The following is a 25,183-nucleotide window of genomic DNA, read 5'->3' as shown; positions in this document are numbered from 1 at the left end:
CTGAATGTCTGGAAAGGGTGACATTGAAAAGACTACGTTGAAAATGGCTGCACCTACATCGGTCTGTGTCCCTAAGCAGAGGAGGGTTTGTCCCACTGATTGTTCGATGGCCTAGCACTGTTATTTGAGGAAAAAAGCAAGAAAACAAAAAACCCTTTTATTGTATGTGGGCCATTGTAGATCTTTGAGACTTTTTTGTTACAGCGACAATTGCACCTGTTTTGAGTCTATTAATGTAAAGAACCTACTTTAATTAATACAGATACGTATGGAAAAGTGGCAGAAAATTAGGTAGAAAAGATAAATGAAGGATGTCATATGAGATAGAAAAATTTCTTACCTATTTTTTCTACAGATGAAGATGGAGCATAAGCAGGGAAAATGGATAGGTTTATATCCAGTTAAGTAAAGAGATTTGAGGGCAGTCATCCCTAATACATATTTATTTTCTGAGCAATAAGAAGAGGAGTTGTCATCTTAAGGGCATGCTGGGTGTGCGGGCCTGTGGGTAGACTGGGAGGGAGCGGGCTGAGAGCATGAGAAAGATGGTGAAGGTTGATAATGTGAGAGGCAGCCACGAAGAGACCAGGCGTGGGGCTTGCATCAGTCAGGTTCCTAGAGGAAAAACAAATACAACTCTGTGTCTGTCAAGTAGAAAGAAAGTTAGGTGCTTACCTGAGAAGCAAAGTTAAGGGAGAGCCGCACTAGCTTTCAGTTCCATTGCCTCAGAGCCAGAGAGCTGCTGCCATACAACTCAGACGCGCACGGAAAACTGCTGCCAACCTCAGAGACCGCCACTGCCCCAAGGCAGGGACATGGAAGGAAAATACGGTGACAACTGAAAAACTCACATTTGAGAAGCCTATTTGGGCATTTTTAAAATGTAACTGCGACTTCTGATCAAGATGGCAACATAGGTAAACACAGCTTGCCTTTGTACAACCACATCAACATGATGACTAAATTATAGAAGAACCATCACTCAAAACTCATCAGGAATCGAGTTAAATGGAAGTCTGACAACTATGGAATTAAAGAAACCACATCCATCTGCACTAGTAGGAGGGGTAGAGACGTGGAGGCAGCTGGTCCTATATCCACACGTGGTGGATAAAAATTTGGGAGGGCTATCTCACAAGTGAGGAGTCCCAGCCCTACATTAGGCCCCAGAGCCCAGGGTTCCAGTGCCAGGAACATAAGTCCCCCAACTTCTGGCTGCAAAAACCACTGGGGATTGAATCAATGGAAGAAACTTCTGGAGTCCCAGCAGTTCCTCTTAAGGACACGAACTCACTCAGATCCACTCCCTCTGAGCTCTAGCACTGCGGTAGCAGTTTGAAAGGCAACGGTGGCATACGGGAAGGAACTGAAGTATCTGGCATCAAGGCAAGAGCTGGGGGGCAGCTTTCTCTCAGTCAGAGGCTATTATCCCTTTTCTGAACCCTAGCCCCACCGAGTGACAAAGTTAGCAGGCAGGTGGGTGCCATATCCACTTGGCTAACAATGTTTGCCCCACCGTGGAGATCCCCTGGGCTCTGATTCACCCAACTTATAGATGTTAATAGTGGCATTTCCATATGAATGGCTGATCTTGGCTCATGCTTCACAACTTCCTAAATCCTTTACGAAGAAGCAATAGCTAGCCTCCGTGGGCCCCCAGCCCTGCAACCACTTACTAAGTGGCCCCAGGCCTGACACTAGTAGCAGTCAGTTTAGATTCTCAGCTTAGCTTTGCCTGGGAATCTCCAAGCCCAGGACAAGTAACAGCCATCTCAGATTGCTCTATAGGTCAGACAGGGTGGGCCTGGGGAAAACACTGATGGGGGCTGACCTAGGCTTGTACCACCCAGGAAAGCCAGGGCCAGCACACCCAGTGAACAGCTACAGACCACTAGGAGCACCACCACCCTGCCCCTGCACAGCTGATCCTCCACAGAGGGCAGAGGTTGGTGGTCAGTGGTCACAGCCTGTCCTTATAGCTGACTGGCTTGGGTAAATCCCTTCCACTGATCTGCCAAGAGCAGTCAAGGCTCAATTACAAGAGGAAGGTGTACTCAGCCCACATGAAGGGCACACCTCAAGTACCCAGCTTGGATGATAGGGGAGGCTGTGCCATTGGACCCTACAAGACACCTACTATATTAGGCCATTTTACCAAGACAGTGAGTCACAGTACCTCTACCTAACACATAGAAACAAACACAGGGAGGCTGTCAAAATGATGAGACAAAGAAATATGGCCCAAACAAAAAAAACAGATGAAAACTCCAGAAAAAGAGTTAAATAAAATGGAGATAAGCAATCTATCAGATGCAGGGTTCAAAACACTGGTTACAAGGATGCTCAAGAAACTGAGTGAGGACCTCAACAGCATAAAAAAGTTCCAGTCAGAAATGAAGAATATACTAATTGAAATAAAGAAAAGTTTACAGGGAAACACAGTAGAAGCTAAGAATCAAATCAATGATTTGGAACATAAGGAAGGAAAAAAGAAAACAATCAGAACAACAAGAAGAAAAAAGAATCCAAGAAAACAAGGATAGTATAAGCAACCTCTGGGACAAATTCAAGCATTTCAATAGTTATATCATAGTGGTGCCAGAAGAGAAGAGAAAGAACAATAAACTGGAAATCTATTTGAAAAAATAATGACTGAAAACTCCCCTAATATTGTAAAGGACATAGACATGCAAGTCCAAGAAGCACAGAGAGCCCCAAACTAGGTGGATGCAAAGAGGCCCACTCCAAGATACATCATAATTAAAATGCCAAATGTCAAAAATAAAGAGAGAATCTTAAAAGCAATAAGAGAAAAAAGTTAGTTATTTACAAGGGAGTTCCTATAAGACTGTCAGCTGATTTCTCAAAAGAAACTTTGCAGGCTAGAGGGGATTGGCAAGAAATATTCATAGTCACGAGAAGCAGGGACCTAAAGCCAAGATTGTTCTACCCAGTGACGATGTCATTTAGAATCAAAGGGCAGATAAAGAGCTTCCCAGAAAAGAAAAAACTAAAGGAGTTCATCCTACCAAATTATTATTGTATGGAATGTTCGAGGGACTTCTTTTAAAAAAGAAAAGGACCAAAACTATGAACAATAAAATGGGCATAAATATACATATATCAACAATTGAATCTAAAAAACAAACAAACAAGAAGAACACAGACAGAATGAAGGACATGGAGAGAGTTTTGATGGTTGCCTGATGGGAGGGGGTGTAGGGGAATGGGTAAAGAGATGAAGCGATTGAGAAGTACAAATAGGTAGTTACAGAATAGCCATGGGGATGTAAAGTACAATATAGGAAACTAAAAAGTAGCTAAAAAACTTATATGCATGACCCACGGACATGAACGATGGTGCAGGGATTGTCTGAGGGAGTGGGGGGTGCTGGGTAGAGAGGTAAAGGGGGAAATTAGGACACCTGTAATAGCAAATCAATAAAATATAATTTTAAAAATGTAACTGCAAATTCCTTTAAATTATTTCTATCAAGACGTGAACTATGGCCTTTCCCCTTAAATCTGGGTAAACTTAGGATTGCTTTGACCAGTGGAATATGGTAGAAATGAAGCTAAGTGACTTCTAAGGAGAGTTCACAAATAGCCATAAAGAGCCTGTCTCACTTGCTGAAAACATTGATTTTAGGATTTGGAATCACCATGTAAGAAGTGCGACTACTGCAGGCCACCATGTTGTAAGGAAGCACAAGCCACGTGGAGAGGCTGGCAAGAGGGGGTAAGAGGGGGTAAGAGGGTCAGAGAAAGGCATGAGTCAATGGAAGCAGAGAGAGGGAAGGAATATACTGACAGAATCAGAGGTTGGAGTGATGTGGGCCAGGAGCCAAGAAATGTTGGCAGCCTCTAGAATCTGAAGTTAGGAAACAGATTGCTTTCTGGAGCCTCCAGAAGGAATGGAGTCCAGCTGATCCACTTTAGACTTCCGACCCCCAGAACAAATGAAGCGTTAAGCCACTAAATTTATGGTAATATGTATAGAAATAAGCAAACTAATATAATGCCCAACTATGAGTATAACCTCAGGAAACGTTTATTAGTAAATATACAGAAGAACTAGGTGATAAGCATCTCTTCTTATGAGAAACCTTGGAATTGCAATCCAGCATAATTTAAAAGACTAACTTACCCCTGAAATCTAATATTAGGAATGATGATATCTCAGTTCCCCTAAACTCCTACACCCAGACTAAATGCAGAGAGGAATAAGCCAAATAGAAAAATGCCCTGTTTTAAGAGACAATGATACCTAATATTTATTGAACACTTAACTATGTGCTTTATTTGTGTTCTCTCATCTAGCTCTCACAACAACTCTATGAGGGAAACACTATTACCATCATCCACAGAGGAGTTAAATAATTGTCTAAAGTTTCATATTTTTTAACTTCTCAAGGCCAGGATTAGTACCCATGCTGACTGACTCCCAAGTTCAAGCACATGGCCGCTACTATGTCCTGCCTTGGTGTGGAAAGGGTATAGCATGAGATGATGAATGCCTGCTGCAATAAGAATCACCAGGTAAGGGCCTCTGTGTGGCCCTGGGAAAGTTCCCTAACTTTGTGGTCTGGCTGTTCTTGTGGAAAAGGTGGAGGTTGGTCCAGGGGACCTTTAAACTCTTGGACCAGATGACCTTTAAACTCTGCAGAACAGAGTTTCTGTATATATTTCCAAGATCAAGAGAAATTACCCCTGCTAAATGAGTGAAATAAAGGAAAGGTAGCATCAAAGGAATTTGCTTCCTTTGGTGAGTCCCTGATTATGTTCCAGTATCCATCTGCGTATTTTACCTCTTTAACCACCGTTGTTTTATAAAAGGAACACGGGTGAATGTAGTAGACTGATTCTCCATGCCTCCCTGTAGCTGTGGGAAATTGCAGCCCTTCCCATCAAGAGGCCATTTCCCTACCCCTTGAGTACAGGCTCTCCTTGTGACTTGCTTTGCCCAATAGCAGACAGTAAAAGTGGTGATGTGACATGTGACAGTTCTGAGCCTCTGCCTTGCACTCTTCCAGAAAAGCCCAGGCTAGCCTGTTAGCTGATGAGAGACTATACATAACAGAGCCATGTAGTCAAGTCATCTAAGTCAAGGCCATGTTAGATTAGTCACTCTCCAACCTTGGTCAGCAGACCACAGGTGCTCAAATGAGCCCAGTCAAGATCGGCCAAGGCCAGCCCAGAACAGAATCACCCAGTCAACCACAGACTGAAAGCATGCCACTGTGGCTGTTTACTATGTCGCTTTACCAGGGCAACGGATACCAGCTACAGTTTACTTTTCAGGCAAAGCAGGAACTAGGCCTGTACTAGGCAGAACAACGTATTCATCGAGAAAATTAATCTAGTTGCAAGCAACAGAAATCTGACTTAAGCTTGCTTGAACACACAATGGAATTTTTTGGTTTATGTCACTGAAAATTCCATGGATACAGAGGTAGATCTAGATGACCCAGATTTGTCATTAGGAACTTAATCCTGGTTCTACCTTTGTCTCTGTCTAGTTTTGTTCCAGTATCTGTCTAATACAAATACTCCCATGGGGCAAGGTGGCTACCAGCAATTAGCAGCTTAACTCTATCATATTAATTATCAAGTGAAGGAGGATATCTGTTTCCCAACAGTTCAACTCAAAGTCCTGGGAACAACTTCTATGAGACTGACCAGGAACATATACCTGTCCCTGACCAACTACATTGATTTTTCAGAGAGATACACTGGACCTGGGCTGGGATCATGCATGCAACCTTAGAGATAGGGGAGAGGTTAGTATTGAAACTACATGGACTAAGACTGAACAAGATTTCCTATAGGGAAATGGAAACAGTACAGCCAAAGAATGGGGAACAGATGTCTTCTATACTCCCCAGTATGACTAGTGAATTTTAAAGAAGAGAGGGATGACTTAGCATCGATTCTTCTGCAGAAAGCAGTTCATGGTCATGCCTACCCATAAAAACCTTTCAACACTGATGCCAAAGTAGCTATTGTTGTGTACAATGCTTCTTCTACTGCACCCAGGTGAATGGGCTGAAAATCAAATTCTGATCACATCTCTCAGTCACATAAGTAGATAAGATCGAGTGGCCATACAGATAAAAAGAAGGGCTTGTGACAGTCTAGGAGCTATAAGGGATCTGAACTTCACCTCGAAGACTTTGGAAGTGGGCTCATGAGCTACCTAAATCTTAAACTTGGAGAGGCAGCATAGTGCAATGGCTAAGAGCACAGAATCTGGATACAGCCTGCATGTTTGGGTTCCAACTCTGACTGCTTTGGAAAACTGTGTGACTTTTGCCATGTTACTCAGTCTCTCTGTGCCTCAGTTTTCCTGTGAGTAAGTGGAGATAATTGAATTGATTTTATAGGAAGAGTAAGTGAGTCATATGCAAAGCAAGGAGAATATTATCTCGTACATAGAGCTATAAAGTGTCAGCTATTAATCATGCAGGAGAACTCATGTGGCAACGAATCCTTTGAATGTTGAATAAGAAATTAGAGATGCCTGGCACCAGCAATTAGAGACCCATGACCTTGTCTACATCACTTACTGTTTCTCGGGTTATTTTATTTCTTCATCTACAATATGATGAAAATATCTACCTTGCTTACTTCACAGGGCTGCCATAAGGGTCAGAGGAGATGATGGAGGTTAAAGTCTTTGAAAACCTCCAAGTCCTTCATAAATATAAGGTCCTATTAATATTAATTATCTTCATCTAGATTATCTGATTAATGTGCAGTTAGGGCAGTTTTTCATCCCACACTGTTTTGCGTAAGGAATCATTAGGAAAGAAAATCTGTTGCTGACATAAAATAATATATTCTCCAACCAAACCCAGTTCAAAAGTCATTGGGATTGTTTTGGGATTTGAAATATTCTCCACATCGTTTGTACCTAGCATGAAATAAAACTAATTGTAATAAAAGGGGGTCAAGACTCCTGGATTGCAGCTCCCAGTTCTGCTATTAATTTACTGTCTTCTCATGTGAGTCACTTTACTTCTCTGGGTTCCCAGAGTCTGTAAAGTAATTAATGTTTATAATGCTGAGTACATAGGTCTTGTGACAGAGAACTTCCTGAGCATCAGTTCCTGGGTTCTGGTCACTTCTTGGTGGAGTATTACTGATCACTGACATTAAATCACCACTGAATCTCTGGAAAGTACATCCTCCCAGACAGCATTTGATTACAAATACAGCATTTGATTAAGATAATACCTCCAAAAATATATATTGAAATTCTTCGTCTCTGGAATTCCCCATCAATAGAAAGCATAGATCAGCTTACAGATGCTCCAGAAAAGGATGGTAATTTTCCTTTCTCTGGCACTACAAAGCATTTGGCGATTTCCTCTTCCATGAATTCTCTCCCACTGTCCTAGCTTTGGGACTCTGCTAGCTCTTTCTAAGAGGCTGTTTCAGCAATTTCCTATAATCTGTAAGGCGCTATGTGATCCACTCTCCCCACCTCCTCTGACTTCCTCTTCTCCTTATCGCTCACTATGTATCAGACATAATGGTCTCCTGGCTATATCTGGACCAGGCCAGAGTTCAGTCCTACCTCAGGGCCTTTGCACTTGCTGTCCTTCCGCCTAGAATTATCTTCATCCCATGGCTCCTTGCATGCCTTTAACCACCATGTTATAGCAATAAATTGTTCAACCAGTGTTGTTAACATACGAGAATCATAGAGTCAGTAGGCAAAAGGAAACTTGTATCCGTTCTTTTAGTCCTTGATTTATATTTTTCTCTCCACTCCTTGTCCGGTAAAGTCCGTTACCAAAAATAAATAACAGAGAAGGAAAAGAACACAATTATCTGGGAGTGATTTTGTAAATAGGTTGGGATCATTGTTTAGAGTGGGGCCTCTTACCTTCAGGTAACTTCAGACTTCTAACTTCTGAAATCATCTAACGATTTTGCATGAATGAGCTTATTTGCACTTTTCTGAGAAGTTCTACAGCTTTCCAAAGCTTCCTTAAGGCATCTGTGACATAAAAAAAGAACCTAAGGAAAAAAATAACCAATCAGCTTACTGGAAGCCAACTAAACACTGAATACTTCTATATTTATTATTAAAAATAAAATCCATAAATGCTATGGAGCCATTAAAAATATTTGCAACTCTGGTATGACAGAAAATGCTGATGCTGTAATGCTAATAACAATATAAAGTGTTTACCTAATTCCCTCCTCAGTCCATGCACATTTCACTTCATTGCCTCAACACTGTATTTGTCAAGGCCACCGTCACCTTGTTGGATCCAGCAGCTACTTCTCCATCCTCAGCTTTCAGTATAGTTGGCCACTTGCTTGGTTCCCATGCCAAGACTAGTCCATTTCTATCTCGCAGGCTCCTTCCCAGTCACCTTCCTGACCCTCCTATTTGTTGGAGACTCCAGGGTTAAACTTGGGTCTTTTTCCTTCCTTCATCCTCCTTTCTATCACTGTCTACCTAAGTGATCTCATCCAGTTCCATGGCTTTAAATATCTCAAACTTTCAGTAAAATGTACATAAGGTATTAAATCCACACCTCCAGTCCTGACCTCTAACAATGAGCTCTACGCAGGAATGTATTCAATTGTCTGCTTAACATCTCTCCTTGGTTATCTAAGATGTAAGCACCTCAGACTAAGTATTTCCAAAGAGAGCTATTATGATTATGACTATAATTATTGTCTGTGTTTTTCAGCTCACAGAATAGTGCATGACCCATAACAGACTCCCAAGAAATATTTGTTGAGTGAATAAATGGAAAAATATATATATACACACACAAGTCTTTGCACAGTTATGATTAATAACATGATAGTAGAGTGGTGGAAAAACACCGATACTAATGGTTATGCATGAAATTGTATGATTTTTCCTTAAAACTCCTTTTCTACTTTTCAATTTTATTTAGATCACAGCTCTTAAAAATACCAGATTCTGGAGCTGAATGACCTCTGGCAGACTGCCACCTACTTTGCTTTGTTCGTTTGCCAAAGGGGCTTAAAAATACGTACCTCATTCATAGTCATGTAGCACTCACAGTGTGCTTGAGGAATACAGTGAAGAAATAAAATGGAGTCACTATAGTCAAGCTGCTAAATTACTAAAAGGTAGTAATTCGAGATATGAGGAAAGGATGGTTTTAACTGGCCTGGGGACTTAAACGTTTGAACTTTCCAGTCCTCTCTCAATGCCTCTATATACAGGGTCTGGCACACATAACGCCTGCTTGAGTGTGGTTGGTAGCATAATAATATGGGTGTGATAATTTATAGTTTGAATTTGAACATTTCACCTAAAATGTCATATAGGGTGCTTGAGTGTGATATTGTTATGTTACAGAACTACATGCTTACGACTTTGTAATTAAAAGGAGGGGCGTTATTTCTGCCAGACACCCCCCCCCCCCCATAAACCTCCAAGTAAGCGTCTGATTTACCCCCTGAAGGACTCAGGAAAGAACTGTCCTAGATCCAGACCGAGGCCGGTGATCCAGACAGTGAGGTCAACTATTCAGACCACGGATTACTACCATCATTTATCAATCCAGAGGCTAAGAATGCGGGGCTGTTTCCCAACAACGACCTTTATAGTATAGGAAACCTCAGCTTAAATGTCTCTTTCTGAACACTCTGAGTATTGTCTAGTTGCGTTTTCTGTTTGCAAACCCTAAGAACCTTGAATAAATCTTTATCACTTATTTCCAGACAAAGATTCCTGATACATGTGCTCAGTGTACATGCTTTATCGTGAAATTATGGATGTAAAGAACTTCCCAGGGTGAAGGACTTCGCAGAGTGTTAGCTGATAATGATAACAAACGTGTTTCCTTTTATGATAAAGATACACATTCTTCTTACACGCCTTTACCAACGACAATATAACGCCAGCCACATACTTGCCAGCCGGCGCCTCCGCCCAGCTGTCTCCCAGGGAGCTCCCCTAGGGCGCGCCTGCTCTGTCTCCTTGTTCCGCCCACGTGACCGCCCTCAGGCTCCTCCCCGTCTCCAACATGGCGGCCTCCTGGAGCTCAAGTCACACGTGAGAAAGAATTTGGATACCAGGGCATCCAAGAGTGCAAGTGGATCATCCAGCTTCCGCTCCCTACCTTCCGTTGCATCCCTTCGACCCTTCCCCAGGCGCTCGTGGGCCGCTGCCCCTCCGCAGTCATGAAGACAAAGCCCGTTTCCCACAAGACCGAGAACACACACCGGGTGAGCAAGAGAGCATGGGCCGGGAGCCGAGCCCCTGGCGTCTCAGCCGCGGTACTGGCTCTGAGGAGTACTCCCGGGGCCGCAGTGTTCTGGGTCAAGCGTGAGTTCCTTGATTGGAGGCTCTGGCGAAAGAGAGGGACTCTTCGGTTGTAGTAAACATGGGGTGGGAAATTTGCGGCAGCAAATTTCGCCCATGATTTGTGGGTTCTGGAGTGCGTGGGAAGCCTCTTCATTGCAGAGTTAATTCAGTCTCACAGACTAATTCTTTTGGCGCTGCTCTCCCCTGCTAATTTATCTTTAAATGCCAAATTAGGAGGCGGAGCGGAGGGAGAAAGTTAGTGCTTTCCAGCCAATGGCTACTGCACTATTTTCTCCCTTTGTCCCTTGAGAGTTTCCTCGCTGTGGTGCAACTGTAGGTTCCTATGTGTTCATTAACACTATTACTCCAACGATTTATCCAGGTCCCTGTGCTTTCAGACGGCTGCGAAATCTAGCAATAGATAATAGCAAAGTCACATCACCAGCTTTCCACAGTCTAGCATGGAAATTTTACTTGAAATGACGTAACTGAAACAACTTACGCAAATACATTGATAGGAGTATTCTAAATGTTATCTCCGTATAGAAGTGCAGTGCGTTTAAGGCTCCGTGTCTTTCCGTTTGTTATTACACTTATCTTTTGATTCATCAGTGATAACTACTTAGAGTTTCAAAACTTACACATTTTTACCGTTATATATTATGGTATATAATGATAGTACATAAGGAGGCTTAATGAAACTTTAACCTTTCGACTTTCAAGACGAAATCTGCCACATGTGATTATTATACAGCACTCAAACCTATACTGAAGATGTGATAAATATTAAATGACTATGTACGTTAAATATGCTCCTCCACTCCCCTCAGTTTCTTACATTTGCTGAACGATTGGGGAATGTGAACATCGATATTATTCACCGCATCGATAGAACTGCGAGCTACGACGAGGTAAGAGAATGTTACAGTAACCAGTCTTCAAGTATTCATAGTCAGTTTTTTAGTATCTGCTCTTGAACTGGATTGTTTTTCAAGCTATCGCTTTATGAACATAAAATGGATTTAGACCTGATACAATAGCGACACATGGAAAATTATATTTAAATTAAATTATAAATTTAAGTACTCAGTAGTCACGTGTGGCTAGTTGCTACCACACTGGACAAGTGCAGATATGCAACATTTCCAGCATTGCAGAAAGTTCTCCTGGGTGATTCTGTGTTAGATAACTGTTGGTACTCAGGTGGCTTCTGTGATTCCAGCCTCCCCCTTTCCCGCATGCATTCCAAGCACTGTTGCAGTGCCATATTCTGAAGTTACAATTTTAAAGAGATTTTGAGCAAGTCACTTTCTTGGTGCTTTGTATCTTCTCTTATAAAAAGAAAGGGGCTACAACCACATCATTTTTTCCTACTTTTAACTGTGCTGTAACTCAGGCACACCCCTACTCAAAAACCTTGCTTTTTGTTGTTTCAAATAATCATTTCTCTGCTAGCCTTTAAAGGTCCTGTATAATATGCCTTCAGCCTAGGGATTCAATGTCGGTTCTTAACTATGTGGCACTTGGCTCTAGTCAGACTCTGCTCACTCCCTGTTGAGTGACTTGTCCCCAGTGTATGAATTCCGTGTGTTACATGATGTTATCTAGGTCAGAGTGCATAATGTGTTGGGAACTCATAGTCAAGGGAGCCTAATTTAAATTCCTTGGGGGGTGAAGGGTGGGGTGTCAAAAACAACAATGTAGACAAAGTGATACCTGAATTTAATCTTGTTATTTGTATAGGTTTTAGCATGGCAAAGAGGACAGGAAAGGTTGTTTAGGCTGAGGGAGAAGCCTGTGTAAAGGAGCAGAGGCTAGAGAATGTGGGTCACATTCAAGAACTACAGAGCAGTTTACTGTGGTTGTAACTGTATGTAGGGTGCATGTTTGAGTGTGTTGATAATGGCTGGAATGGGGGAAGGCATACCTGAGGAGAGAGAAAGTAGAAGGGGGGATAGTCAAGGATCATAAAGGACCTCATATGTCAAGCTAAGTCTGGCTTTTTATCCTGAAGTCATTCTAGGATTTTAAGGCGGGGGAGTAAGTGACATGATGAGGTTTAGTTTTAGATCTCTCTGGCATTAGCGTGGAGGAAGGAGCAAGACTGGCGGCGTCAGGTCACCAGTTGTGAGGATTTGGTAGTCAGCTAAGTAAGAAATGATGATGGTAGTGGCAGTCAAATGGAGAGAAGGGAAGGATTCCAGAGATATTGAATAAGTAGAATCGACAGGACTTCTTACCTACCGGATATGCAGGGAGGAAGGGAATGGGGTTAAGGTTTTTGATTTTAACACCTAAGTTGTTAGGGATCTGATTGATCAAGGTAGATTTATAGGAAGAGGAACATGGGATTGGTTTTGTTTAAAGCTTGTTAAGTTCGATATACCTGTGGCCATCCAAATTATCCTGCCTAAAAGACATTTGGAGTTGGCGACTTCAGAGATGGAATTACAGATTTAACAGTCAGCATGTGGTTTATAATTTAACGCATGGAGAGGTTAAAAGTTGTAGAGGATTAAGTGTTAAGTTAGCGGAGAAGAGAGCCTAGAATAGGATCCTGGGCTGGATGGTCCAGCATGGCCTCAATCAAATGAATGTCTGACCGTGGAGTTAGGACTTGTTGGTCTAGGTTGTCCTCGTAGCCTCTTGCTCTCCAATGAGCTAGACTAGGCTTCTTTTCATGATGGCAGAATTGTTCCAAGAGCGTGAAAGCAGAAACTTCAAAGTCTCTTACAGACTAGCTCTGGCAGTCATGGGATCATTTCTATTGCATATTATTGGTCAAAGCAAGGATGAGGCCAGGCCAGATTCAAAGGATGAGGAAATAGACTCCGTGTGTTGGGGTGGGGGCTGCTTGTCTCATTACAAAGGGACAGGGGCATAGGCCATCACAAACGGTGCACATGTGCCAGTCACAGTGCTAGGCTAGGAATGCCTTCTGTGTTTAGGTTTCAAACTGTTAAACATCTGTATATTTATATCTTTGCAAGTTTTATGAGAAATATTTCCAAAAGAGGCATTACTGGGTCAAAGGGTATACCCATTTTTAATTTTAATAGAAATGCCATATTACTTTCCCATAGTCTTGTAACAGTTAACATTTCTAAAAGTAAAATGAAAGAACTGTGAAAAGTCCATGCATTTTTCTGGGTGTAAAAATGTAAAAAACAGAAAAAAGGGTTTTTTTCCCTTAGTATGACTGTAATACAAGTTTTAGAGAATTATTTACTGCAACCAAATCAAGAAAATGTTTTTATTAAGCATCTGTCCTTATTGTATACCTGAATGCCTTCGGAGTGTATTGGTTAATGCCCTTTTTAAAAAGTTAAGATTTTAACTCTTGACTATCATTATTCTGAGATATTAATATACCACTATTCTTATTTATTATGATTATATATAGTTTGTCTTGGAACTGTCTGATTAATGGACTGCTTTCATCTTGACAGGAGGTTGAAACCTACTTTTTTGAGGGTCTGCTGAAGTGGAGAGAATTGAACCTCACGGAACACTTTGGTATTTTCTGTTTTGTTTCTGTTTCACCTGTCATTTATATTTTTTATGTTCAAAACAACTAAATAGTGGTGTGATGGAAAAGCAGAACATATTTGTTTTTTCATCCAGGAAAATTTTACAAAGAAGTTATTGACAAATGTCAGTCGTTCAATCAGCTGGTCTATCATCAAAACGAGATAGTTCAGAGCCTGAAGACTCACCTGCAAGTCAAGAACAGCTTTGCCTACCAGCCCCTTTTGGAGTGAGTAGCACGTTGAGAGAAAGCTCAAGCACGTTTGTCTGAATTTTATGAATGGTCGTGTTTCATAGGTATATATGCCTTAGGTGTGATGTTTGTAATTTAAAAATAAAAAATTTTTCTTTTCTGTTAGTCTGAATGTTAGTGCATTGCCATAAAGCAGAATCATAAGTTATACTTTTACCTCTCTTGAGACTTGATTTAGGTTTAATTAATCCTGTCATCACAGGTGATCAACTGTCATTTATGAAATAGATTTGCAGGATTTGTTTTTTGGTCTGTATGTCTCACAAATGTCACTTTTCTTCTTTGTAACTCAGTTTGGTTGTACAGTTGGCAAGAGATCTGCAAACAGACTTCTACCCACATTTTCGGGATTTCTTCCTGACCATCACCTCGATCCTGGAGACTCAGGACACCGAGTTGTTAGAATGGGCTTTCACTTCACTGTCGTATCTTTACAAGTACCTGTGGAGGCTAATGGTGAAGGACATGTCCAATATATACAGGTGACCCTTTTCTCTCTAATACAGGAGTTTTTCTTTCCTTCTTTTTTCTTTTTTGCTTTTAATATTTATTATATTTTATCGACAGTTCATTGCATTTCCATCACCTCTGAAAGATGCCTGGAATAATCTAGGCATTCAGTGCGTGTTTGCAGCCAGTCCTGTTTGCTCCTCGTCTGCAGTACTGAGAGCAGAAGCAATGCGTGTGTTTCAGTATTCAGGATTGCTGCTGTGAAAACTGCTGTGTGTTTGGGGCCCCTATATAGAATTGTCCTCCTCAATAATGAGCATTTTTGGCATTTAAGTTTGTAAGCTTTTATGTTTTGGTCGACGGCACTGATTGATATTGACCACCAGGAGAGAATTTCCAACTCTCACACATATATTCAGTTAAAAACATGCCAACCACCTGTCACGTGTTCCTGCTGACATAGCTACCTATGTTCTTTAATTATCTTTTCCCTGGCTTCTGTCTGACTCTACACTATCTTTCCAGCTCCATCTCTAATTACTTCCTTTAATAAAATCAGTTCTCCAGCCAGAGTAGTCCACAGTTTACTTCAGCAGTCTGCATTGACCTGACCCTCTCTCATATCCAGCTGTTGAAATCATATCCCTGCCCCATTAACACCTGGCTTGGATTTCATAACCTCTGCTAATATACCCGAGCATCTTGACCAGAAGTGAGATCTTTGTACTCTGCCCCTGTGGCATTCCATACCACTTACAGTACACGGTTTCTGTTAATAATTGTTCATAATGGGATGCTCTCCTCTACAGACTCCTTCAGGGCCTCATCTTAAACATCTACATTTCTCTAACCCCATCATACCTATTAAGCCAAAAGAGGCACTCAGTATTTGTGACCAAATGGGAACAGTGAAAGAGAATGATTTCCATAGTAACTGTTTGTTTAAAATAAAGGAAAGATTATTTATAATCTGTTTCAATCTGGTACTTGTGGAACTTTCTACTTGGTGTCCTACAGACTTTAATTGCCACATGAATATGTAAGATGAACTCTTTTCCTCCCCTACCATGTAGATGTGGGTACGGGATAAGACCATAGAGTCTGTTTTGGTCATGCCCCTCCCTTCACCCTACCTTACTTTGAGCAAAGAATGACCAAAATATTTTTTTAGTCTTTACTAGTTCTCTATGAAGCTTTTGGTCAAATGTATCAGAAACCCACATTACTTCATTAAAACCCGGTAAGAGCCCTGGCTGGTGTAGCTCAGTGGATTGAGCGTGGGCCTGCGAACCAGAGGATTGAGGGTCAATTCCCAGTCAGGGCACATGCCTGGGTTGCAGGTCACTTCCCAGCAGGGGATGCATGAGAGGCAACCATACATTGATATTTTTCTCCCTCTCTCCTTCCCTTCCCCTCTAAAGATAAATAAATAAAAAATCTTTAAAAAAAACAACAAGATCTTGGGGAGGTAGTTTGTTTGGTTTCCTGAGTTCTGTTACTTTTATATCTCCTAAGTTCTAAATTTATTTGCATTTAGTATGACATCCTCAATAGCCCAGATGTTTTGACTTCAGTGTGACTGAAACCAAAGTCAGTACATTCCCCTTCAAGCTAATTAAGTCTTTTCATTCATTCATGTGTTCAGTAAATACATGCTCAGTGCCAGGCCCTGTTTCATTGCCCCATGTCGGCTGGCGATGCCGTCATTCCTCCCATCACTTACACTTGGTGCCTTAGGGGCATCTTCGACCACGTCTGCAAGGTCTCCGTGTCCTCAGAATTCTGTTACTCATACACTCAATCAGTTCACTGGGCTGAACACTGGCTGTTTGTCAGGCACTTGAGATTTAATCACAAATAAAACAGATAAAAATCCCTCTTCTTTCAAAGTTTACGTGTTAGCAGAGAGAAAACATCTTGGGCACATGCCTGGCATACGTGGGGTCAGCAAAGAAGCTGGGGTGTTTGAGCAGCCTGTGTAAGGGAGATTAATCAGGTGATGTTGGGGTCATGGTAGCTAGGGAGCCAGGTCATAAAGAGCCTCATGGACTCTGTAAGGTCTTTGGTTCCATTGCAGGGACTCTAGCAATGTCCCTTGGGTCCGTCCTTTGCCATTCCCTTCCATCACCAACCTCGGTCATGCCCTTTTTCATACCCATGCTTGTATGGCTTGAGCAGCTTTCTAGTTGGAGTGCTAGCTCTTTGTTCTTTTATTCCTCCCATATATTGCTGCCAAATTAATCTTGCTGAAGACATTCATTTCTTTTTTAGCCAGTATTAGGACGTGCTATGAGCAAGGGGCTGCTAGGTAACAAGAATATGACAAAGATAGGAAGAGTCCAAAGTCCTCTGCTTGGTGTTCAGAACTGTCTGCTCAGGAGGCAGCTTTCTCTGTGCTGCCTGCCCTGCCTCCTCTCTCAACCTCCTCTCTCAACTGTAACTATTTCTCCCACCCCATCTCTGATCTCGCTTTTATCTTGAGTGATAAGCACCTTGATATTCACCTGTATTCTTTCTGTTGTTCAGATCTTACTACAAGGTTCAACTTTTCTTGGAGACCTTTCTATAAGTCCAGTGCCACTGATCCTGTGCTTCTTAATTTCTGTGACCTCCAGTCTTCTGTTCCAATGTGTGGGTCTCTTGGCAGTCGAATGAGATTTTAAACTTCTTGTTTTATACCTGCTGCATATTCCTTGCATGTCTGGTAGAGTTGGTTGGATATATAGACATGTAATAGCACATTATTAAAGTTGTGTTATTTCTCATTTACAGGATGTATAGTACACTCCTGGCTCATAAAAAACTACATATAAGAAATTTTGCTGCTGAAAGCTTTACTTTTTTGATGAGAAAGGTTAGTCTGATATTTTATATGTTTGTTGCTCATTAATCCTTAAGAATCTGCTGAACAAAAGCTGATATCTTTTATAAAGTGGTTATCACGGACTAGTTTTGTGTATATATATATATATATATATATATATATATATATGTACACATACACACACATATATACACGTGCACACACCTGTATTTTAGGTTTTTGGTAGTTTTCAGTGTGCGTGTATACAAGTTCCCCCTAATTCAAGCCTGTAAATACATGCACAGTGAGATTAACAGGATGTTTATAATGATTTCCTGGAAGAAACTGATTGCATAGTGGCATTTTTGTTGGTTTCCATAGTAAATTTTAGAGGGTTGTGTAATAAAATGAGAATATTGGTGTTAAATGTTTCATACTCGTAAAATATATGATTTCCTACAAAAAGCAGATGTTTCCTTGTGTAGGTTTTCTTGGTCTTTCCCTTATTCCAGTGAAGTAATCACTCATGTGACATTACAAGTCTTCGCATACCATTATAGTAGTTTGAGATCATTAAAAGTGTCCATTACTTTTAGAATTTTGCCCTAAATATGAGTCTGTAGAATAGCAAGTAAAATTTCTTTATTTGGCTATGTTTATGTTTTAAATACAGTTTTCTGTGTACATTTTGTGTTTTAGGTTTCTGATAAAAACGCACTTTTCAATTTGATGTTTCTCGATCTTGACGAACATCCGGAAAAGGTAGAAGGAGTTGGACAGTTGCTCTTTGAAATGTGCAAAGGAGTGAGGAATATGTTTCACTCCTGCACGGGGAAGGTAAAGAACCAGTGGAATACTTTGAATCTGTGTGAAAGGGATTAAAAAGAAAACAAAAGATTGCTGAAATGATCGCTGAGAATAATGAGCACTAAATGGGGAGCATTAAGGCTTTAATAGTGGTGTTTACCTAATGAAGGCTCTGGATCACTAGGTGTGTTTACTTAGAAGATCATTGCTTTCTTTGCCTCCTGGACTCTAGATGGTAACATGAACTGAGTAATGAGCAAAGGTGGGCGTGGTGGGGGTAGCTGGGTGATAAAATTCCCATCCTAGTTTAGAATTCCTTTGGAGAGAGTTAACCGTCAGAGTGCCGTATCCATGATTATTCCTAGATTCGATTTGCAGGTAACCAATATCATCAGAGTGGGAAATTACAGTGTACTACTTAAAATGAGGGTTGACATGTTTATTTTAATGACTCTTGCATTCCCACAGGCAGTGAAGCTAATTTTGCAAAAACTAGGGCCAGTTACTGAAACAGAAACTCAACTCGCATGGATATTAGTTGGAGAAATGCTAAAAAACATGGTCAAATCTACTGCGTGCTACATCCACAAGGAACATTTTGGTATATTTTTTGAATGCTTGCAAGTGAGTTCTGATTTTTCAGGATTTGCATGTAATAAGAGTCTAAGAGTTGATTATTCTTCCTTGTTTAGCAGATGACTCCTGGAGATTGTATTTTATAATTGCCTTTATACTTTTACACACTTACTAGGATTTCCCTTCCATCAACCCCTTGTACTATTTTTATTTGTGTTCATACTTTGAGATGCAGTAGAGCATAGGAGTTAAGAGCAACTTTTGGAGCCAGACTGCCTGTGTTTGAATCTTGTCTGTGTTGCTTATCGTTAGCGTGACTAGGAAAAGTTAGTTTAAGTCTCTCCTCCCCTTTTCATCTGGTGAATGGGGTAAGAGTATTGATACCTCCTCCTTCATGGTTGTAGATTGTGAGGGAATGCTTATAAAGAACAACTGTGCACTCAGAAGAGTTAGCTGCCTTTATCCTTAGTGACTCCCAGTGAAAATTTGAACCGCTTCACATAATACTTCTATCATTCAGTTAACAGGTGACTTAGATATTTTATAGTTATTCTCTCCATTAAATATTCTTTTAAATTCAATTCTTTGTTCACAGGAATCACTCCTGGATCTGCACACAAAAGTAACTCCAGCTAACTGTGGTGAAAGTTCTGAACAGATTAAAAGGTTGTTAGAAACATACCTGATACTTGTGAAATATGGAAATGGATCAAAGATAACCAAGCCTGTTGATGTGTGTAAGGTGAGTTCCCAACTTAATTTGCTTAGAGTTTGGTCATTAAAGTGGATTGTTAAATGAGCATTGTTTTCTCTTTTATTTATAGGTATTGTCTCAAACATTACAAATAGCCCATCTCTCCACATCTTGCCGAAAAAGCCTCTTGGATGTAATTTCTGCTTTGATCCTAGGCGAAAATGTTTCCTTGCCAGAGACCCTCATCAAAGAGACCATAGAAAAAGTAATTTACTTCAGCCGATATTAATTGCATAGTTAATGTGTTAAGCATTTCATAAGCCTCCTGGGAAGTATAAATGAAGCGTGGCAAAAGCTCTACCTTCAGAGAATTTATAATCTTAGTAATAATCTTTGAATTAAATGCTGTAATAAGGAAAACAAAGTGCGATGAAAGCTAGATCTGTCCGGCAAATACACCTCGAATATCTGTAGCCTACATTGTGCTGGGTATCGACCAGGCTTCACGGTGGCGATTGTGATGTCTGTGGTTGGGTGGTTGGGTGGTTGGTTTTTTTAAGATTCTATTTATTTTTAGAAAGGGGAAGGGAGGGAGAGAGAGAGAAATATTAACGTATGGTTGCCTCTTGAGCGTCCCGCACTGGGGACCTAGCCCACAACCCAGGCAAGTGCCCTGACCGGGAATCAGACCCATGACCTTTGGTTTATAGGCCTGTGCTCAGTCCACTGAGCTAGACCAGCCAGGGCTGCCTGTGGTTTTCGATAGGAAAGTAGGGCCCTGAGAGTGAGTAGTTACAATTTGCTGAACTGATCTATTTACACCGTACAGAAACATAATAGTTAATTCTGTCTGGGGTTGAGGGACAGAGATTACTTTTCGAAGGACTGGTATTTGGGATACTCCTTGAAGGTTAAATAATGGACTGTCTGCAGAGAAAGGGTTAAAAACTAGGAACGGAAACAGCAAAGATGTGTTCAAAAATTTTTGCCACCTAGGCATGTGCACACTTGAGGAAGTGTGATGTATATCCCGTGAGCTTGGCTCTGCTGGGCTTTGAAAAGTTAGGTTGGATGTTATCCTGCAAGTAGTAAAGGGCCCTGGGAAAATTTTTAGCGGGGAAATGATTTGATGAAATGTACATTGGAGTGAGTGTAGAAGATGGATTGGAGGGAAGCGGCATTAAAAATGGATCAGTTAGGTTCTTCCTAGCTTCATGTGGTGCAGCAGTCGGGAGTGTAGAGGAGGATGTAAAATCATGCTGCTGGCTCTTACTCCAGTCTCTGTAGCTAGAAGAAAGCAGCTCTGGCAGAGCCCTGTGTTGCCACTAGAAGCTCAGGGCCTTTCACATCTATGTGAGCTTCTGTGGAGAAGGCTTAACCTGTGGGCGGACAGAACGCTGATGGACCCGTGCCCACCACTCCCTTACTCTAGCAGCTTTCCTAGGAGGGCTGGAGCCTGTGTCTCCCAGCTGGGAGTGGCCCCCTGCACAGCTGCAGACTCCGCGGTCAAGTTCTTCTCACCCCCCACGACTATGTTAACTTGTATCCAGAGTCCCACTACTTTCTCTTTGCAAGTTAGAGGACCTTGAAGGTTTTGAATGGGGAAAGTACTCTCTGTGTACTTACATTAATATTTTTTACTTGTGGTCCACAGACTTTTGAGAGCCAGTGTGAAAGACGTTTGATTTTTGATTTTTCTGAAGTCATGTTTGCTATGAAGCAGTTTGAGCAGGTGAGCAAGATACTAAGTTTTGCTTTGTTTTGCTTTGAATCTGTCATGATAAATTTAAAATCCTGTGATTGTTTTTGTGTGTGTGTTTGTTTAGAGAAACAGAGTAAGTATTGGATGTTTTTATTCATATATACTTTTTAAAACAATTACATGTATGTTTCCAATTTTAGGTCACAAATGAAATCTTACTTCATATGCCAAGGCATTTAAAATGATATTAGGGAACCAGCTTGATTTTATTTTTTCATTTCAGTTGACATTCAATTTTATATTAGTTTCAGGAACCAGCTTGTTTTTAAATAATCCTTTTGGAAGTTATAGAACCATGTGGTAAAATTGGAAATAAGAAACAGTTTAAGGAACTTTTACGATTGGAAGCACAGAAAATAGTTTCTAGATCACTGCATTGGAGGAATGTTGCCAATTCATTTCATTGCTACAAAATAGATGCCTGATGGAATGAGACAAATCTTACTCATCAAATCCTGAATGTATTTAATCTCTTTTCCCTCACATCCATCAAATATTTGCCATTCCTTCTAACTGGTAATCGTACAGTATACTTCGTGGAACCTCTCTCTTTATCTCTGTTCTCTCATTTTCCCCTTTAGCCCCTAGTAATATATGTTACCATTTGTCCCAGAACAACAGCAACAGAGACCTTCTTTGTACATGTTCCAGCCCTGTTCCCTCCTGCCCAGTGCAGGCCCTTTATTTCACTGGGTGGTTTTTTGTTTGTTTGTTTGTTTGTTTGTTTGTTTGTTTTTAGCAACTGAATCTTCTCCTTCTTTCCTGTTCACTGTGGTCTTTTTAAAAAAATGTATCAGAGAACCCTATGGTGTTTAAAATTTAAAGTCAAACAGGGCTAAAAAGTAGCCACTTGATTTCCATTCCCATCTTACTCATCAGTAATAAACCACCTCATGATTTTGAGCAATTTTTTTCTGGAAATTACTTTATATTTTAAGTCATTTGAACTTACCGCTGTTCCTCCATGCGTTAGTTGTAGCCCTCCTCCGCAGACTTCCTCCCATGGGGGATGGATTCTGGTCGCTTTCCATCTCTCATCTTGCTAGAGCTACATGATAAATTTTGGCTGAATTCATGTTCACTATATACTTAATTATTATTTTACAAAATGGACTTTTTAATAATTATATTCTTTTCTTATATACGTTCTTTTTTTCCGCCCTGCATTTGCCCATTCTTTAACAACTGGGAATGGTTTTCTCTGGCTGGCTGGTCAGTGAGCGAGCCTTGTCCAGCGTCGTGGTGGAATGTCGTCCGGTGACACATGGCATGTGGCACATCGTCCACCCTTCGGCAGCTCGGTGTTTTCCTCCTCCTCCAGAGGCATTTGCCCTGGAGCACTACAAGTCTGATTGGGCAGTTCTCTCAGCCCACTGCACAGATGTCAGCGTGGAAGACCCTTTGCCTTTCTCCTGTCTCCTGGATTCCACATCTTTCTGGTGTTATGTTGTAGTTTACGCTCTTATTTTGATGAACATTCTCCAGAGGTTCCTTCAGAGGTTAATGCAAGTAAAATTTGGAGATTTAGTACACTTAAAATTGTCTTTATTCTCTCCTCACACTACATGGCTCGTAGGCTGGGTATGGAGTTCGAGATGGTCGTTTTCCCTCAGTTTTCCAGGCATTGCTCTGTTGTCTTCTGGCTTCCGTGGTTCCCGCGGAGGGGTCTGATACTGTTATGATTCCTGATCCTTGGTTATAATCTATGTTTTCCTTTGTGGAAGTGTTAGAACTTCTTTTCTTTAGGTGTTCTGAAGTTTATGTCTGTTAATAGGTATAATTTTTCTTTCTTATTTTTAGCTTTTTCTACCCAGTTTTCTTTTATATATTGAGAATTGTTTTTTGATTGATGACGCTACAGTCAAAGATGAAGCTCTGGCCAGTTTGGCCAAGCTCATTCTGAACAAAGCTGCGCCCCCCACAGCCGGCTCGATGGCAATTGAGAAGTACCCTCTGGTTTTCTCACAGCAGACAGCGGGGTAAGTGCTCCCTCTTCATCCCCTGTATTGTTGGTGGGATGGCCCACTGGAAAATAATATGTTAACAATGCTGTAAAAACTGCAAAGATATCTGTGACATAATATGTGGAAAAAGCAATTGTAGAATGGTGTGTAAAATATGATCCCGTTTGGCAAAGTTAAAAAGTGTAAGAAACCACAGGAAAATACATGGAGGATACAAATAGGTTAACTTACATAATGTCAGGAGGATAGTAAGTTGAAAATGTGACTGGTAAATTTTTTTAGCCTTTTAAAAAAATATGTATATTCATGTGCAATTGCAAGTAATAGTACAGAGAGGTTCCATATACCCTCCACCCAGTTTTTGCTGGCAATAGCATCTATATAAATTCACTGCAATATCACAAGTAGAAAACTGACGTTGTACAATGCACAATTCCATTTATATAATATTTGGGGCCTGCAGCTAGGCAAAGAATTCTTAGACTGGACATCAAAGACCTGACCTTGCATGACCTTATTCAGAGTTACCAGTTTTGCAGGCACTTAACATGTGTGCGTGTGTGTATGTACATGGTTGTAAAGGTCGAGTCAGGTGTAGCACAGGAAGTCGGTGCAGGGCCATTCCGTCACCGCAGGGGTCTTTGGTGCTCTGCTGGCCATGCTCACACGGCTGCTCCCCGCTCCATCCCTACCTCCCTGGGGACCACTAATTTATTCCCCATTTTTGTCATTTTAAGAATATTATATAAATGGAGTTGTACAGTTCACCTTTTGAGATTGGCTTTTTTCATTCAACACAGTTCCCTTGAAACTTACCCAAGTTGTGTGCCTCAGGAATCCATTCATTGTTTTATGTCAAACACCTTTTCACGTGCTTATTGTTTAATCAATCAGTCACCTTTTGGAAGACCGTTAGGTCAAGCCTAGTTTTCAGCCATTGTGGATGAAGCTGTTTGGAACATTCCTGTGCATAATTAATCCCTGTACGTAACTGTTTGTTCCTCTGAGACAACTGCCCCAAAGTGGACTTGGGTTATGTGCAAAGTGCAGGCTTAGTTTTCTGAAAAACTGCCACAGGCTTGTCCGGAGAGGCTGTGCTACTCCCTGTCGCCAGCAGCAGTGTGAGGGACAGCACCTGGCGGCGACGCTGTTACGTGTTCACCGGTCTTTCAGGACTCGGTGGCACCTCATTGTGGTTTAATTTGCATTTCCCTAATGACTGATGATTTGAATATCTTTTCATGTGCTTGTCATCCACATACCTGTTCATTTCTTTGACCCATTTTCTGATTCTTTTATTTCTTTTTTTTTAGTTTACTGTTGTTCAGTGACCGTTGTCCCGCCTTTTCCCCATTCCTTCCCAGTCCCTCCACCCCCCTCCATTGTCTGTGCCCATGAGTCCTCTATTCATGTTCCTTTGCTTGCTCCCTTTTCCCCCATTATCCCCCTGTCCCTTTGGTCACTCTCAGTTTGTTCTTTATTTCCAAATCTCTATTTTGCTGATTTGTTGGTTTTGTTGATTAGGTTCCACTTATATGGTATTTGTCTTTCACCACCTGGCTTATTTCACTTAGCATAATGCTCTCCAGTTCCATCCATACATTGTGTAAATGTCCCATAGTTTTTTGATCTACTCATTTACTGATGGGCACTTAGGCTGTTTCCAGCACTACTGTAAATAGCACTGTTGTGAACATTGCTTTCTTTCCTTACATGGAGTTACTTTTAGACAGAGGGGAAGGGAGGGAGAAACGGAGAGAAACATCAATGTGTGGTTGCCTGTTACATGACCCCTACTGGGGACCTGGCTCACACCAGGCACGTGCCCTGACTGGGAATTGAACCAGCGACCTTTTGGTTTGCTGGCTGGCGCTCAATTCACTAATTCACACCAGGGCTCTTTACCAAGTCCTTATGTCAGATACATGATTTGCAAATATTTTCTCCCAGTCTGTGGCTTGTGTTTTTTTGTTTAAAGATTTTTCACATAAAGCAGAGTTTTAAATTTTGATGAGGTTGTTTATCAACTCTTTTTCTTTT

The 25,183-nt window shown here is 41.1% G+C and overlaps 1 protein-coding gene across 1 annotated transcript in view; it reads left to right on the top strand.

The window, feature by feature from the left end:
- Nucleotides 1–10,019: 10,019 nt before the first annotated feature.
- UTP20 (UTP20 small subunit processome component) overlaps nucleotides 10,020–25,183 on the top strand; it is a 92,419-nt gene continuing 77,255 nt past the window's right edge. The window contains exons 1-12 of the mRNA XM_037160095.2: nucleotides 10,020–10,227; nucleotides 11,137–11,217; nucleotides 13,756–13,822; nucleotides 13,931–14,063; nucleotides 14,381–14,569; nucleotides 17,310–17,391; nucleotides 18,040–18,177; nucleotides 18,616–18,771; nucleotides 19,319–19,465; nucleotides 19,548–19,682; nucleotides 21,072–21,149; nucleotides 22,980–23,158. Coding sequence (XP_037015990.2) covers nucleotides 10,183–10,227; nucleotides 11,137–11,217; nucleotides 13,756–13,822; nucleotides 13,931–14,063; nucleotides 14,381–14,569; nucleotides 17,310–17,391; nucleotides 18,040–18,177; nucleotides 18,616–18,771; nucleotides 19,319–19,465; nucleotides 19,548–19,682; nucleotides 21,072–21,149; nucleotides 22,980–23,158 — 1,430 coding nt within the window. The 5' untranslated portion in view covers nucleotides 10,020–10,182. The remainder of the gene's footprint in view (nucleotides 10,228–11,136; nucleotides 11,218–13,755; nucleotides 13,823–13,930; nucleotides 14,064–14,380; nucleotides 14,570–17,309; nucleotides 17,392–18,039; nucleotides 18,178–18,615; nucleotides 18,772–19,318; nucleotides 19,466–19,547; nucleotides 19,683–21,071; nucleotides 21,150–22,979; nucleotides 23,159–25,183) is intronic.

The sequence above is a fragment of the Artibeus jamaicensis genome, unplaced genomic scaffold, assembly GCF_021234435.1.
Source record: "Artibeus jamaicensis isolate MK-2021 breed Jamaican fruit bat unplaced genomic scaffold, CSHL_Jam_final contig_233, whole genome shotgun sequence".
Taxonomy (NCBI): domain Eukaryota; kingdom Metazoa; phylum Chordata; class Mammalia; order Chiroptera; family Phyllostomidae; genus Artibeus; species Artibeus jamaicensis.
Note: the sequence above shows the minus strand (reverse complement) of the source record. Positions and strands in the feature narration are given on the sequence as shown.